Genomic DNA, 15,699 nt, shown 5'->3' on the forward strand with positions numbered 1-15,699 from the left:
AATACTATGATGCTCCCGTTCGGGAAAGAGCCCTCTTGCACAAAAGCATTTGTGCAAGAGGGCCAGTGTAGACAGCTCAGGACTGTTTTGTGCAAAAGCGATCGTGCCAATCTAGATGCTCTTTTCCGCAAACGCTTTTAACGGAAAAACTTTTCCGTTAAAAGCATTTGCGGAAAATCATGCCAGTCTAGACGCAGCTCCTAAGAATGGAGGTGTGCATTGATAGACCCCTACCATCTTTCAGCTCTGAGCCATGCAGGGAAGACACTGACCACGCGACCGTCCTGTGAAAGGAGACCTCACTTCCTGCTCTTGCTGCTCAGAATCAAGCTGGTAATTTGCCATCCTGAACACTGAGGCTGTGTCTAGACTACATGCCTCTGTCGTCAGAGGCATTTAGATTAGACACATAGGCAAAGGCAAATGAAGCCGCGATTTAAATGATCGCGGCTTCATTTACATTTACATGGCTGCCGCGCTGAGCCGACAAACAGCTGATCAGCTGTTTGTCCGCTCAGCGCGCTAGTCTGGACGCTCCCCTGCTGACATCAAAACCCTTTGTCGGCAGCCCCGTTATTCCTCGTGGGATGAGGTTTACCGGGGCTGCGGACAAAGGGGCTTTGATGTCGGCAGGGGAGCGTCCAGACTAGCGCGCTGAGCCGACAAACAGCTGATCAGCTGTTTGTCAGCTCAGCGCGGCAGCCATGTAAATGTAAATGAAGCCGCGATCATATAAATCGCAGCTTCATTTGCCTTTGCCAAAACAACAAATCTACATGGCTCCGTCGACGGAGCCATGTAGTCTACACATACCCTGAGTGAGAGCTCACTCCATCGTCAGTCCCCGCACTCAGCAGGGAGAGTCTGGGTAACAGCTGTTAAGAGCGTAACATGGAAGGAGTCTTTCGAAACGGCTTGATCTCATCCCTGCTAGGACAAAGGGATTCGTGGCCTCATTCAGTTTCTAGGCACGGCTTTGCTACAGGGCCGGGCCTTCTTCCCAGGTGCCAGACGCTCCCTGCCATGGCCCCTCTCCTGTCTCACATAGCGCAGGCAGGCAAAGCCACAGAAAATAGCCTTGTAACTCAGTTCTTTCCTCTCCGGCTTCAGGGCCGCTCCTCCTGGAAATTCACCAGGTAACTTCCCCCGCACTCCTAGAAGGGGCGGGGCCTCAGGTGAAAGAGGTGGGGTTAGCACCTCAGCACCTAGCCCCTTGCTCCACAGACTCGCCACAGGAGTTAGCTCTAACCCGTTTTCTGCCTACAGACTACGACAGTGCTAAGAACACAAGAACGGCCACACGGGGTCAGACCAAAGGTTCATCTACCCCAGTGTCCTGTCTGCCGACAGTGTCCAGGAGCTTCAGAGGCAATGATCATTGAGTGATCCATTCTCTGTTGTCTACTCCCAGCTTCTGGCAATCAGAGGCTACAGACACCCAGGGGCATCCCGCGCCTTCTTGACTGGTCACCATTGAGGAGCTCTCCTCTATGAACTTGCCTAGCTCTCACTGGAATCCCATTACAGTTTGGCCTGAAAGGCTTCTCAGTCTCTTCCCTTTAAGAAAAACCCATGTACATGTGATGGCGCGTTGGGGGTTCCCCGTCTCCTGCACCCTGAAATGGCACAAACAGACTGCACCAGCCGGTGGAATAGAGGAAGTTTATTGCCTCTCCAGGATACAGCACAGCACAGATGGAATCTGGTCACAGAGCTGGGCTAGGATGCCTCAGCCCCCCTTGAGATGGGGGAGACTGGGCCCCTAAACTCCAGCCCCTTCCCCTAGGCTCTCCTCCATGCTCTCAGACAGTAACTAACTAAATTCCCTTCCAGCCCTGCCCCCCAGTCAGGGCAGCATTCCACCTTCCTTTGTTCCTCTCCATGGGGGTGTCTGGCCACTGGTTCAACAAGTTTGGCACTACCTTTGCATAGTGAGGTTTTCCCTGCTGGGTCTTGCTCCAGACAGCAGGGGTCACCACAGCCCAGCAAGTACCCCCACTACGTCACAGTACAGCACAGCTCTAGCGGCAAGAGAAGAATCTCTTAACAGGCCAGCAGCTCTCACCTGATTTCGGGTAGGTGGCAATGAGAAGGTCATCTGGCCTGGCCTGGAATGATTCCACCTGGGCCCATTCTTCTACAATACTCCAGAACAGGGGAATACCATGGAGTGTTTCTAATTTCCTCCTTAAAACACTTTCGTTTTGATCCATCCTGGAAAGGCTGAGCTTCAGGAAGAGAAAGTAGTTTACATCCATGACAGAGTGACTGGGGACCCTCCAGTCCACTTTGCATTTATTTTCCACACTGGAGTTTGGGAGACTTGTTTATAAGAAGTTGCTGGTGATAACCCAAGTAACATTTCTGCTTGAGTCACAGTTTTAGGGTTCCTTAGCAATGCTGATTGCATCCACTAGCGGGTGACATGGTAAATTAGACTTGAGTCAATCTGACCTATCAGCTGGAAAAGTGCAGCACTCGTTACATATTGACTGAACCTGATCTCCAAGGCTATGTCCACACTGGCGGCTTCTTGCGCAAAAACATCTTGCGCAAGAGTTCCACGCTGCCATGTGCGAGCGGTGCTTTTGCACAAGAACTCCCATGGCAGTGTGGATGCTCTCTTGCGCAAGAAAGCTCCAACGGCCATTTTAGCCATAGGGCTTTCTTGCGCAAGAAATCCCTGCCGAGCGTCCACACTGCCCTCTTGCGCAAGAGCGCCTGTGCAAGAGGGCTTATGCCTGATAAAAATGAGCATTGCTCTTGCGCAAGGAGCCCTCTCTTCCCACGCCGTACTGTAAATTTCCTTGCGCAAGAGCGGGCGGGCAGTGTGGATGCTCTGCAGATTCTTGCGCAAGAACGGCCGTACTTGCGCAAGAAGCCGCGAGATTAGACATAGCCCAACTGTTTTAAATTGGCATCCAGTCAACTGGGCTCTACCATACACTACTGAAGATCCATCAGATCATGAATGTCAGAAGCGTTCTAGCCTAATTCAGCAGCAGAAGGGACAAGATGTGAGCAGGGGAGGAAAGGAAGCGATAGAATTGTGAACGGATTGCAAGCATTGTGGAGGAGGCAGGAAGACCAGCACTCACAGCACTACAGCAAATGACTATAATGTGAACCAACATTTTCATTCTAGCCAGAACATTCACAGGAATTCATGCGTGTCCCAAGAGGAAAACAACAAATAATGCTACCTAGCATTTTCATTTCTGAAAGCCCAGATTCTGCCATCTACTCCACATGAGTGAGAGGGTCAGATTGTGATCCCTTAGCAATACGTACCTAAATTGTTACTTGAAAATGAATTGCTTCTGTTAAGATCCTGTAAAATTGCCTAAGTTTCTACATAGAGCCCAGACGTGGATGGCTGCACTTGTTAAAAACACAGCTTGATTGTTTCTAAATTGTCAGGGCAAATGTTGTTTTATGAATTGAAAGCAATGACACAGGCCAATTATTCCTACATAAAATACAAATACATTGAAGACCATCAGGCACGCAGATCCCATGGGTAATGTTGTGGGGTGCATGAGTCTGACTGGTAAATAGACAAGTGGATCGGATACTCAAAATCCTGACAAAATGTCATGACTCATGACAGACAAAATTATTTTTAAGATTAGAGCTTCAGCTAGTAGCAGCTTGTGTATATGCTAAGTTATGACAGCTGTACTTGCACTCTTTTTCCTAGATGAAAACTAATGCACAAATCAAACCCCTGTTTCAGAGATGTGTGCCATGAAGTGGATGCAGATTGCGTGGCACTGTGTGACAATGGTTTTACTCAAGCTGCATTGGACGAGACAGCCATGACAAAGACAGAAAGATGATTTGTGAATACGAATAGACATTTATGCGGAGACCACTTTTTTTCGAGGAAGTTTCATGTCACTTTTAAAAGTGTTGTTGCCAGGGGAATCCAGCTTGCCTCGTTCTGGGATAACCATTTTACGAGGGATCATTAAATCTGGGCAGTGTTTTGCAAGCATGAGATTAGTTCTCGCTCAAAGTAGTGAGCTCCAATCTCTAAGCACACTAACATGAGAATGTTCTAGCCTCTGTAGCTCTGAAGCCGACCTTTCACCGAATATGAGGTGTATCCATACTAGCCACCTTCACCAGCATACGTGAATCAGTTTTAAATCAGTGAGACCCCTAATGTAGACACATTTAAACTGTTTTAAACCACATTTTTACTGGTTCTCTAAATTCAGTAAAATATTGAGAGTCAGTTAAACGGCTTTAAAAATTACTCAAACCAATTTAGCTGCATGTACATTAAAATTTTTCATTAGTGTTGTAAGTTGATTAGGTTACATGAAAGCAAAACACCATGAGTAGATGTGCCGTGTAGGAACTTTCACTCTAGCCAGTTAATAACCACCCAAAACAAAGCACATATTAAGGGGATAGGTGGTTCTCTTATGCCCACGCTTCAGAGATGACAATAGGAAAAAAACAGTTTAAAAGTGATGGGGAAAGTGGATACATTATCAGACTATCATCTTCCATTTAGAGAGGCAGCCAGGACTGCAAATAAGCAAACACAGATTTTTATAAAAACATTGGCAACCTCGCTTTTGAAAATAAAAAGCTACGTCCTGCATCAGAGGTTTTTAAAGCCAGCGGGAACCATTATTTTCTATCATCTAATCTGATTATCTGCATAACGCAGGCTAGAGAATTTCTCCCAGAGCTTCCTCCATGCAGTCCAATCACTGATTTTGGAAACCTCTCTGAGAACTGTACAAAAGACCCAGAGATCCTTAGTGCAGCACCCTGTGTAGGGAAAACCATAACACAGACCACAAAGACCATTAAAAGTACTGCACCTGTGTGTCTTGTATGGTGTTCAGCCCCGTAATGCACAACAGTGGCTTGACGTGCTTCAGCAGTCAGGTGAGTTTCAAGTTTCCATTATAACGCCGCTGTTTAGTTTGCGGTAGGAGGTCATGGGAGGCTAGCAAACTCCAGAGACTGACGTTAATAGCTCTGGAAAGATCTCTGCTGCTGCAAGATTTTAATAACTCCTATTTGAGCCCTGTTTGCCCAGGAACTTCTTGCATCACCCATGGTCATGTGCCCATCCTACGCTCATATTTGTAATAAACCATGTCAGGCAAAGCCCGGCTGTCGTTCACTTACACGCGAGTTTATGGGGCCACAAGAATCCAAACCGTTTTCTCTCTGTTTTTGCTTTCACATCGCAAAGTTGGCCTTGCAGTTACATAGATGATCCCCTCGGGTGTGAATGGCCACAACAGGAGAACGAGTGTTGAAAAATCCTCATGGAGATTATAACCAAACTGCCCACAGAGTTACCCTCTCCCACACCTTTGGATCTCACAAGAGTCACATAGATCCCTGGGGGAGGTCCCAAATTCCCTCTGGTATTTGTCCCCCTGCCTCCCAACTCCCTGTCAGTGCTACGAGATTTCCCCCCATGGCTGCGGAAGCTCCAGGCTCTCTCCCGGGACAAGGGCTGTCAAGATAAATCCATATGGCCTGGGACTGTGTCCATTTTTTCAGGGAGCTAGGGACACAACTCCACATGCAGCTCTCAGCAGGGACACTTTTTACACTGGTCTCACTGTACGTATTAGGCAGGGGAGGAGATAACTGAGCGTATGGCTGTTTGGAGACCACACAAGCCCTGCCTTAGGCTGCGTTGGGAAATCAGGATGACAGCTGCAGACTGGCTGTTCCCATTGTCTCCCCTTTAGCAATTGGCTCTTTTATAATGTGTGGTGGCCAAAGTCCTACTCAACTTGTGATATTGCCGATTCCCTGCAAGATTAGGCACTCAGCCCCACCTTCCTGCTCTCAGCCCTGAGTGCCAGACAATAGAAAAATCACAGAAAAGTAATTAGGGACTTCTTTATCGCAGATCATAAGGTCATTACTTTTCTGTAATTTTCCATGGCTGGTCTGCAACACAGCTGCAATTATTTGATCAACATCCTACAATCAAGTAGGACCTTAGTCATTTCATTTAGTTAATTTGCAAAGAGAGCAGGGCGAGTTCTTGGTCGTGAATTGTTCATTCGGCCGGAGCTGGCTTTTTCTGTTCAGAAGGGATTCATGAGAAGACTTTGCTTTTTACAGATGTATTGATTAGGATTGCAGTTCTGCCTATGAGCCCCATGGTTTTAGGCACTGTACGAACATAGAGCAGAGGCTGGCTCTAGTCATGAGAGCTGACATCTAAGCCAGGAATGGGGAAGCTTTTTTGTGTTGGGAGCCACTGACCCACAGAAAAAATCAGTCAGGAGCCACACACAGGAGAGAAGCAAAAAACAAAAACCAGCCCTCACTGACATGGCCCCGGACAGAGGAGAAGAGACACTCCCCACATACCCCTCCCACACCAAATCCTGCGGTGGGAGGCAGCCTAGTAGATTGTGTGTGCTCCAGCCCTGCGATGGGGCAGTGGCGTTGTGGGAGCCCCAATGCAGGCTCCCTAATGCTGGGAGCCTCAGGGGCCGGATCCAGGCAAGTCGGGGGCCACATCTGGCCCCTGGGCCTCATGCTTCCCCCTCTCCCTCCTCCCCCGTCAAACCAGACAAGCTGGAGAATGGAGGAGGAACTGAGACACCGAGTGATGGGCTGAGCTTGGGCACATCACGTCACTGCTCTGTGCCTCAGTTTCCCTTACCTGTCCAATAGAGATTTAAAATGCTGAGCTCCTTTGTCAAGTGCTTTGAAATCTGGTGCTAGGAAGCACTCAGTAAGAACTAGGTATTGTTGCTAGCACTCGCCCATGGTCACAAGGCTGGCTGTGGCAGAGCTGGGACATGAAGCCAGATCTCCTGAGTTTCAGCCCACTGCCTTATCCACAAGAACGTCCTGCTTCTCAAAGGTGAGTGCTCCTGGAACACGCTGTGTGAGCGTTTCTTGGGCAAGAGGCCCTTTGCACACGTGGGCACGTACGTTTGCTATTCTCAGCCGTCCCCGTGTGACTGGGCCTATGCCGAAAACAGGGAGCAGCCCTAACAGCAGCCTCTGCCAGCAAAGTTTTGCCCTTTCCCCTGAATTCCTTGGCTAGTGGCCCTGCTTATCAGTTTCGTCTCAGCTCCCCACCCAGCACTGACACATGTTTATAGTCAAATGAAGTAAAAGTTTATTTAACACAGCTCAGAGATGCAAGTGAGAGCAGGCAGAAATATTGGAAACCAAATGTTATGAATAAAACACAATCATAACGCACATTCTAGACTTAATTGCTTCACAGCATTTCACAGCCAGGCTGGCTGTGACCCTCCTTCCATAAGACAAAGGCATTGTTATCTTGCTTCCTTGACCAGGAGTTCTCTGCATGTCCTTTGGTTCCCCAGTAAAGCCCTAAACATCCTGGGTGTGTCTAGACTGGCCAGTTTTTCCCGGAAAAAGCAGCTGCTTTTCTGGAAAAACTTGCCATCTGTCTACACTGGCCACTTGAATTTCCACAAAAGCACTGACTTCCTACTGTAAGAAATCAGTGCTTCTTGCGGAAATACTATGCCACTCCCATTCAAGCAAAAGTCCTTTTGCGCAAAAGGGCCAGTGTAGACAGCTCTGATTTGTTTTCTGCAAAAAAGCCCCAATCGCGAAAATGGCAATCGGGGCTTTTTTTGCGGAAAAGCGCGTCTAGATTGGCCATGGACGCTTTTCCACAAAAAGTGTTTTTGCGGATAAGCGTCCGTGCCAATCTAGATGCTCTTTTGCGGAAATGCTTTTAACGGAAAAACTTTTCCGTTAAAAGCATTTCCAGAAACTCATGCCAGTCTAGACATAGCCCCTCTGTCTTTAGGCACAAACCAGACACCCCGTACTGTTCCTCGCAGCCTGTGAAATTCCTCTTTGGTGGTTTTCATGATAATTTCTTCTGCCCGAGGTTCCGTATGAAAATAGATCCAACATTGTCAGGCATACAAATCATAGCACGCATATGACCATGCAGGGAAATAGGCATCTACTATCTCATGCCTAAAAGGAACATGTCTGAGCTGAGTTACCTCCCTGTGAACTGCCTTCATTTTAAGACCTTACTAACATATATTCTGTATAGATACCTAACCTCTTAAATATGAGCTGTACACACATTTTGCTGTGATGTTTACCAAGAGCCTCTAGTCCATTGGTTAAGAGCTTACATGCCCCCTATGGTGAACTATTCCGCACACCCGACCCAGGAATCCCTGTAAAAAAAAAAAAAAAAAAAAAATCCCCATGCATTTCTCTGTCCTCCCTGCCAGCTGACACACAGAGATCACTGGCTCATAAGTTTCTTAATTCAAAATACTCATTTCTGCCTCACTGTGGTGAATTTTATGATGCAGTCAGAGTCCTTCTTCCAAAGGCTGCTATTGACTGGCTTTCATTCCCATTTCTCAGCTCATCGGAACTTCCCATTTCACTGAGAAGAAACCCATGTTGCTATAAACACTACGCTCTGATCCAAAGTTAAAAACCCCTTTGTGCTGCAAAGCTGGGGAACTTACAGGGTGCGTCTACACTGGCAAGATCTAGACTGTCTACACTGGCTGCTTGAATTTGTGCAAGAACACTGACGTTCTAATGTAAAAATTCAGTGCTTCTTGCGCAAATACCTCTTGTGCAAGAATACTTGCTCAAGAGGGCCAGTGTAGACAGGCACCTTAATTTTTTGTGCAAGAAAGCCCGATGGCTAAAATGGCCATCGGAGCTTTCTTGCACAAAAGCGCATCTATACTGGGCACGGACGCTTTTACGCAAAAGCACTTTTTGCACAAAAGCATCCGTGCCAATCTAGACGCTCTTTTGTGGGAATACTTTTAACAGAAAAACTTTTCCGTTAAAAGTATTTCCGCAAAATCATGCCCGTGTAGACGCAGCCGATGTGAGATCAGCTTGGAATCAGAATGCCAAAGCTGCCTGGGACTATGTCCAGACTTCAGGCTTCTTTCAGAATAAGCTTTTCCGGAAGAGATCTTCCAAAAACACTTCCGAAAGAGCGTCTGCACAGTAAAAGTGCATTGAGTGAGCTGCACCAAGAAGCAGTCATTTAATATGTCAAGAAATTTTACCTCTGCAACCTCTTCTTCGCAGGTGACGTGTACCCAGTCAGTATGAGGACAGTTGAACCCCCTCTACTATTATTGCGTGTTCTGTCTTCATAGCCTCTCTAATCTCCTTGAGCATTTCAGAGTCACCATCACCTTCCTGGTCAGGTGGGCGGTAGCATATTCCTACTGCTAGGCTCTCATTATTTGAGCATGAAATGTCTATCCATAGAGATTCCGTGGGGATTTGATTCGTTATAGATTTTTACTTTACTTGACTGCGCTTTCTTTCACATATAGTGCCAGTCTCCCACCATTCCTACATGTTTTATACCCTGCTATTACCACAGTCCCTTGATTATCCTGAGTCCACCAAGTGTCCATGATGCCTGTTATATGAATAGCCTCACTTAAGGCCAGGCACTCTAGATCACTTAGTATGTAGACAGCTGGCATGTCTCTGATGAAACATAGGGAAGCTTTTTCTACTTGTCTACATTTGGCATCTGAACGTTGAGCCTTTCATCTGCTCTTCATAATGCGCATCAAATATCTCATTCTGAGCCACGGTGAAGAAATTCTTCCAGTCTCCCGACATCCCTGGTGGGAAGAAAAAAAATGAAACGGCTAGCGTATGCTCCCCTGCTGGGATTCTGCTCCACTTCTGAGGTTCTGTTTCTGGTGTCGTCTTTCCCAAGGATAGTCCCAAAGGCCCTAGCATAGCACTGTGGCATTGTGGTCCCAGTGCTGTTTAGACAGAATCCTAAGTCAGCTTTCTGGTGTCCTCGGTGCCTAGATGAGGGGTGGGCAGTAAGGAGCCCACAAGCCAGATGCAGTTCACTAGAATTAGCCGCTGATGGGTTGCCACCACTTTATTTACCTCCGCGTCTACAGGCATGGCCACCTGCAGTTCCCACCGGCCATGGATCACCACCTCCCACAGATCCCATTAGCTGGGAATGGCAATCCGCAGCCAACGGGAGATGCAAGTGGCCGGACCTCCATATGCACATGGGCCTTCCATAGGCAACTCGACAATTAGTTGAGCTTGGCTCACAGGGTAAAACACTGGCCCCAGGAATTTCCTTCCTGTAAAAGTGGAATCAGGAGATAGTAAGAGATGTAGAAAGTTGCTCCCTCTTTTACCCTGACCAGTGTTTAAGAACAGTGTTTCTTAAATTTAAGACCGGGGAACACCATACAATTTTTTTGATGAACACCAAGGATTTTTCTAGACTTCTGTCTTTTTGATAGGGAAATGTACTTTACTCTGTTTACTCATTGTTGGACATTAGAAATTCAGTACCTTATCAAGCATGGGTTAATGTCAAGCAGCTGATTGACAGCAGCCATAGCAGCCACACCAACATTAGGGGCACTGAGACCCTGCCCTCCAATTCACAGTGGGTCCCTTACTGCTTAATGTTTTGTCTTTCAATAGCTCTAGCCCCTGGCTCTGTTTTTGACACAGAATACTGAAGGGAAGGGGCTTGGCTGTGCAAGAGGGTGGAAGGTGGTGGCCACCGTCAGCTGTCCTGGGTAACAAGCGCGGGCTAAAGACAGTGATGCAAAGACCTGGCTGGGGTGGCAGTTTTAAGGCCGTTCTCTCCCCTAGCAGGCAGGATCCCCAGAGCAACAGCAGAGACAGCCAATCAGAGCCGGCCCTGCTACGCTGCTCCCCTCTGGCAAGGGGTGCGACCGAGGTGCAGAGCTTTCCCAGGCGGTTACAAGCCAGGCGCAGAAGCACGTGAGGAACGCGGGCAGCCCCGCCTCATTTCTGCCGCGTCATCACTCGCTCGCATCCTCGCGCCACTTGCTGCATCTCAGCAGCTCTCGCAGCCGTTTTTTTCCTTCAAATAGCCACAGCACACCTGTGAGTTCTCCACAAAACACCAGTGTCCAGCAGAACACAGTTTAAGAAACAAGGCCCTAGAATCACAGAATCCCAGGACTGGCAGAAATCTCAGGAGTCATCGAGTCCAGCCCCCTGCCCAAAGCAGGATCAACCCCAACTCAATCAACCCAGCCAGGGCTTTGTCAAGCTGGGACTTAAAAAACCTCTAGGGACGGAGATTCCACCCCCTGCCTAAGCAACCCATTTTTACCCCTCTTAAAACACCCACTCATCTTGCTCCCTCCAGCCATGAGGAAATAAGGGCCCCTTACAACAAACTGCCCCAAATCCAAAGCAAACTGTCGGGGACTCAAACCCGGACGGCCTCCGTTCATTGTTTGACCGCAAAGAGACAGGCAACACCAGCAAGATCCAATCACAAGCTCTTTATTGAATAGTGCGCACTACAATAGAGAGCAGCCCATCTCCCAAGTGAACCAGCCACAATTTCAGTAACAAGTAAGATTATATAGACAGTTCCCTCACATCATAAAACATTTGCCCAAGCATCTCAGCCCCCCTTAATTAGTTAGAAGCTGCTAGTGTTAATGCATATACTTCATGGCCTTAAGCAATTCATAATGCATCAACAGCTTTCTTATCAGCCCAGAAGGCAAGTACCAAACAACAAGGAGACAGGGAGTTAAAACAAACAGAGGGCAGAGACAGTTCGTTAAGATCAGGGTGAGAACAGAAACAAGAAGTTACCTTATCAGTTCTCAAATTAGCTGTTCTCATCACAGGCGCAACCTTTCACTTACTTTATTCTGCAACTTAAGCAAGTATGTAGGGATTTCCCCTTGCTTGAGTCATATTTCTAGTTCTGTTCAGGAACTACCCAGAAACCTTTGTTAACCTCTTTCCTTGATCTGTCTTAACATAACTGCACTAGGCCCAATTCTCTAGGGCCTAACAAAACAAAGATAGAACTAACCAACCCAGTAATATTAATCACTTTCTTGCTCTTCAATTAGAAGCCAAAGCTGTGGCTTTCTCTGAGCACCAGGTGGTGCTGTGGAAAGGTATAAATAACAGTCCTTAGGTAGACACACACACACACCCATCCCCTTCATGTGGAGTCTGGCTGGGTAGCCATATGGCTAGTGTAGCTGCTTTTAATTTCCATGAGAGCTCAACAAAAACCTTGCCTTAAGGGAAGAATAACCAAAGAATTCTCTACACAAAGAAAATAACCATCCCAGCTATACAGGTTAAACTCTGTATACACACTCCACTCCCAGACTTGCCCCATGTGGCTTCTTCTGAAAGATTATGAAGCCAGCCCTGCAGATTGCAGCTGAATGGTTTGATTTCTTCCTGCCTTTGAATGTTATCGCTCCCTCAAGGCCTTTAACATCCCTTAGCAGATCTACCCCCTAGATTTCTCAGCTCTCTGTGGAGGTTTACTGTGACCACAGCAGCTTTAGCTCCCATATAGATTTCAGCTGTACCCCTCCCTCATGCAATTATGGGTGTGGTTCTACAATTGCCAATCTTCTGGTGAAGCCAAGCTGTGGGGGAGAGTTCAACAGAGCATAGACGGGAGAGCAGCTGGACAAGAAACTGTTATGTTCCCAGTGCTTTCTGACACTCTGGAATGTGAAGGCATGTCTACACTGGGGAGTTATTTCAAAATCACTCCCTTTATTTTGAAATAACAAGGCAAGCGCCCATACTACCAAGCCTGTTTTGAAATAATAACGCCTGCTTGTGAAGAGGAATAAGCTTATTTTGAAATAACCTTGTAGTGTAGATGTAGCCAGAGGGGATTTTTCTTTTTCTTTTCTTTCTTCCTCTCCTTCTCCATGTATTTAATCATGCATGCCCTTGGCTTTGTTTCAATTAAAAAACAAGGCAGCAATGACATTTCTGATGAGCATCCACCAAACCACATTTCATAACATTAGATAGACAGCCGCATGCCATAAATAAGTTTGTTGCTCAGCTTTCCCATTAATGGACTCATTTGTCACAACAAAAGTGTACATGGAGTTGGGGCCTGCAGAAGTGTGACTTGCAGGCTCTCTCGGGTCTCCCCCACCAAAATCATGCCACCATTTTTATTACCTGAAAGAACAAAGCAGCTTGTTCTTCAGTATCACACAAATTGCTTTTAAAGATTGGAGAGAAGCAAAAGAACAAATCTCTGTAGCAGGTCAGACCCACGTACTGTGATCCTGCTGTATGTGATGGGTGGGGACACAGGAAACCTGGAGTCTGTTTTCAGCTGTATCTTGTTCTTGGATAAGCCATTTAATCTCTGTGTGCCTCTAGTCCCCATCTGCACAGTGGAGAAGATAATACAGTAGACTTCTGATAATCCGGAACCTATGGGACCTAGGTGGTGCCGGATTATCAGATATGCCGGACTATCGGGAGATACTATAAAATGGTTATATATATATTGTATACATTATATACTGTATATAAAGTGTTCTTAACCCTTTTTATTGTACATACTGCATACAGTATACTGTAATGTTTTAGTTTTTTTAAGCCTTTTTTACCCTTTTTGCTCAGTTCAACTGCAGCCGCTGTTACCTTGTGACTCATTTTTTTGCTGAAGCTCACTCACTAGGCTCTTGCCATTTTGATGCCGGACTATCAGGAGTGCCGGACTATTGGATGCCGGACTATTGGATGCCGGACTGTTGGCGTTTTACTGTAGTGCCTTTCTCACATGCTTTGTCTGTTTAGACTCTTTGGGGGCAGAAACTGCCTTGATATGTGTTTGAATAGCACTTAGCACAATGAGCTGTCTTATCTAGCAGTCACCATAATGAAAATAATATTAACAGTATCTTGTAATAAGTCCTCTCCCAGGAGAGACCCCTGGTTTGTTGAGGCTGCTTCCTAGTGCTTTCATCAAGCAAAGGTGCTGAAACCATTACTCCACACTTATTCCTTACATACACTGAGCATGTACTAATGCACAGACCTGATAGTACAGTAACTTCAGTCCCAAACGATGAAGCGTTACGCCATAGGAATGCAGCACCTGGAGTAAGTTATTGCACCAGATTCCGAAGATGCGTCTTCAACACACTTCAAGGAGAAAGGAAATTTCGCTAGTGACGGGGCAAACATTGCTGTTCTTCAGTGTGTGTGTGAGAGAGAGAGAGTCTGCCTGAAATCAGGTGGCTTTGAAGCATTCCCAAATTACTGACAGTGTCACCTCTCATTATCCCTCTCGATCCCTCTGAAATCCCACCAACACCCCAGACAGGAGAGGAAAGTTTAATTTTGTCTCTTCAGACTTGATTTTCCTCTGAAAAGAGCAAATGAGAAATATTTTAGTTGCTTCGCAGCAGTTATCTCCTTGCAAAAGCTGCGGCACATACACATTCTAGAGCAAGTCAAATAACACTGGATGCTGTACATTAGCAAGACTATATAGCACTTTAAAGACTAACAAGATGGTTTATTAGGTGATGAGCTTTCGTGGGCCAGACCCATGAAAATAGTGGAAGAAAACTTCACTATTTGATCTGAGGAAGTGGGTCTGGCCCACGAAAGCTCATCACCTAATAAACCATCTTGTTACTCTTTAAAGTGCTACACAGTCCTGTTTTTTGTTTCAGCTACACCAGACTAACACGGCTACATTTCTATCCCTATTGTACATTAGCAAGTGATTTACCACTGTGGAGCTTAAACTTCTATATAAACCAGCAGACAATTCATTATCCAGCTCCCTCTGCTTTTACAAAAGCCCAGCTTGCTGTATGTAACACTGACCATTTCTGCTGCCCTAGAGCAAAATGAGACGTGTCAAAGCCACAAAAGAATTGTAAATCCATTTTAAAACAACGTCTGCAGTCATTTCCATCCTGAGAGCACACTGCTTCTCTGCACTGAACATTCCAGCCTGGGAAGTCTGCAACATCAAATCCTATTAAAAGGGTTTCTTCCTGGATGTGTGTCCCACCAACACCAGCCAGGCTGCTCTTGAACAGATAAACAAACTGCTAAAAGTTACAGGTCATAGAGTTGAAGACTCAGTTTACCTTTCTCCTCTTCTGGTGCTGCTGCTGTGAATAGAAGGAAAAGCGGCTGTGTGTGAACTTGGCATGATCTGCCCCGGGAGATTGGGAAAGGATTGGGGCGGGTTCATTGTGTCCACGAGAACATAAAAAACCCTCAGGACTGCAGCCAAGGGGGGGAAAACATTCCAGTACTCTGAGCAGTGTCTCTGAGAGGGAGGGACTTGATAGTAAGAGACAAGCTCTGCGTAAGGCTAGGAAGGAATACATTCAGCTTTGAGGCCCATTGGGGAAGGAAGGAGAGACCACGCTAGGATCCCCATGTCTCTCTGGGCTGTTCCAAGAGGGGTGAGGAATACAGGTGTTTCTTCTAGACTAATGTCGTATTCAGGGGCAGTTGATGTTGCTGCTGGGTCTAGGGAGCTGTTTTAGTTGTCGGTGACAGAAGGGAAAACAGAATGTTTGAAGTGGCACGTTTTGGCTATTCCCTATGTGGATTCACTTTTCACTAAGCTCCTAGAATGTTCTGGAGCTTTGTAGAATCTCATGCAACCTCCCAGACTTTCTGAGAGCTACATTTTGCTTCCGCCTCCTAGACTGTTACCCACTGTACACCGATGGGTTTGCAAGGGGCATTGCCCATGAGTCTGTGAGAACAAAGTCAAGTGAGAGCCCAGCTGTGATGCTGTGAAAGTGTGCTTGTGTTTTAAGACATGGAGAGTGTAAATAGCAACTCACAAAGGACATAGCTAATGAGACACCAGAGATATCTGTCCAAAGGCTTTCTACGCAA

General features: G+C 46.6%; 2 protein-coding genes across 10 annotated transcripts in view; one reads left to right on the forward strand and one right to left on the reverse strand.

The window, feature by feature from the left end:
- LOC142829495 (uncharacterized) overlaps positions 1-15,699 on the forward strand; it is a 151,382-nt gene that overhangs the window by 67,628 nt on the left and 68,055 nt on the right. The window lies entirely within an intron of this gene.
- LOC102459338 (sulfotransferase 1 family member D1-like) overlaps positions 1-15,699 on the reverse strand; it is a 37,608-nt gene that overhangs the window by 7,107 nt on the left and 14,802 nt on the right. The window contains exons 1-4 of one of the 9 annotated variants that reach the window (XM_075929306.1): positions 14,931-14,946; positions 13,862-13,968; positions 9,054-9,629; positions 2,066-2,228 (exon numbers count right to left, since the gene is read on the reverse strand). In XM_075929306.1, coding sequence (XP_075785421.1) covers positions 2,066-2,213 — 148 coding nt within the window. In that variant the 5' untranslated portion in view covers positions 2,214-2,228; positions 9,054-9,629; positions 13,862-13,968; positions 14,931-14,946. Of the gene's footprint in view, positions 1-2,065; positions 2,229-4,841; positions 6,359-9,053; positions 9,630-13,861; positions 14,285-14,930; positions 15,534-15,699 lie in introns of those variants that run through there. The other 8 variants (XM_075929308.1, XM_075929305.1, XM_075929300.1 and 5 more) reach the window with 8 other exon arrangements.

This window comes from Pelodiscus sinensis, chromosome 5, assembly GCF_049634645.1.
Source record: "Pelodiscus sinensis isolate JC-2024 chromosome 5, ASM4963464v1, whole genome shotgun sequence".
NCBI classification, from domain to species: Eukaryota; Metazoa; Chordata; order Testudines; family Trionychidae; genus Pelodiscus; species Pelodiscus sinensis.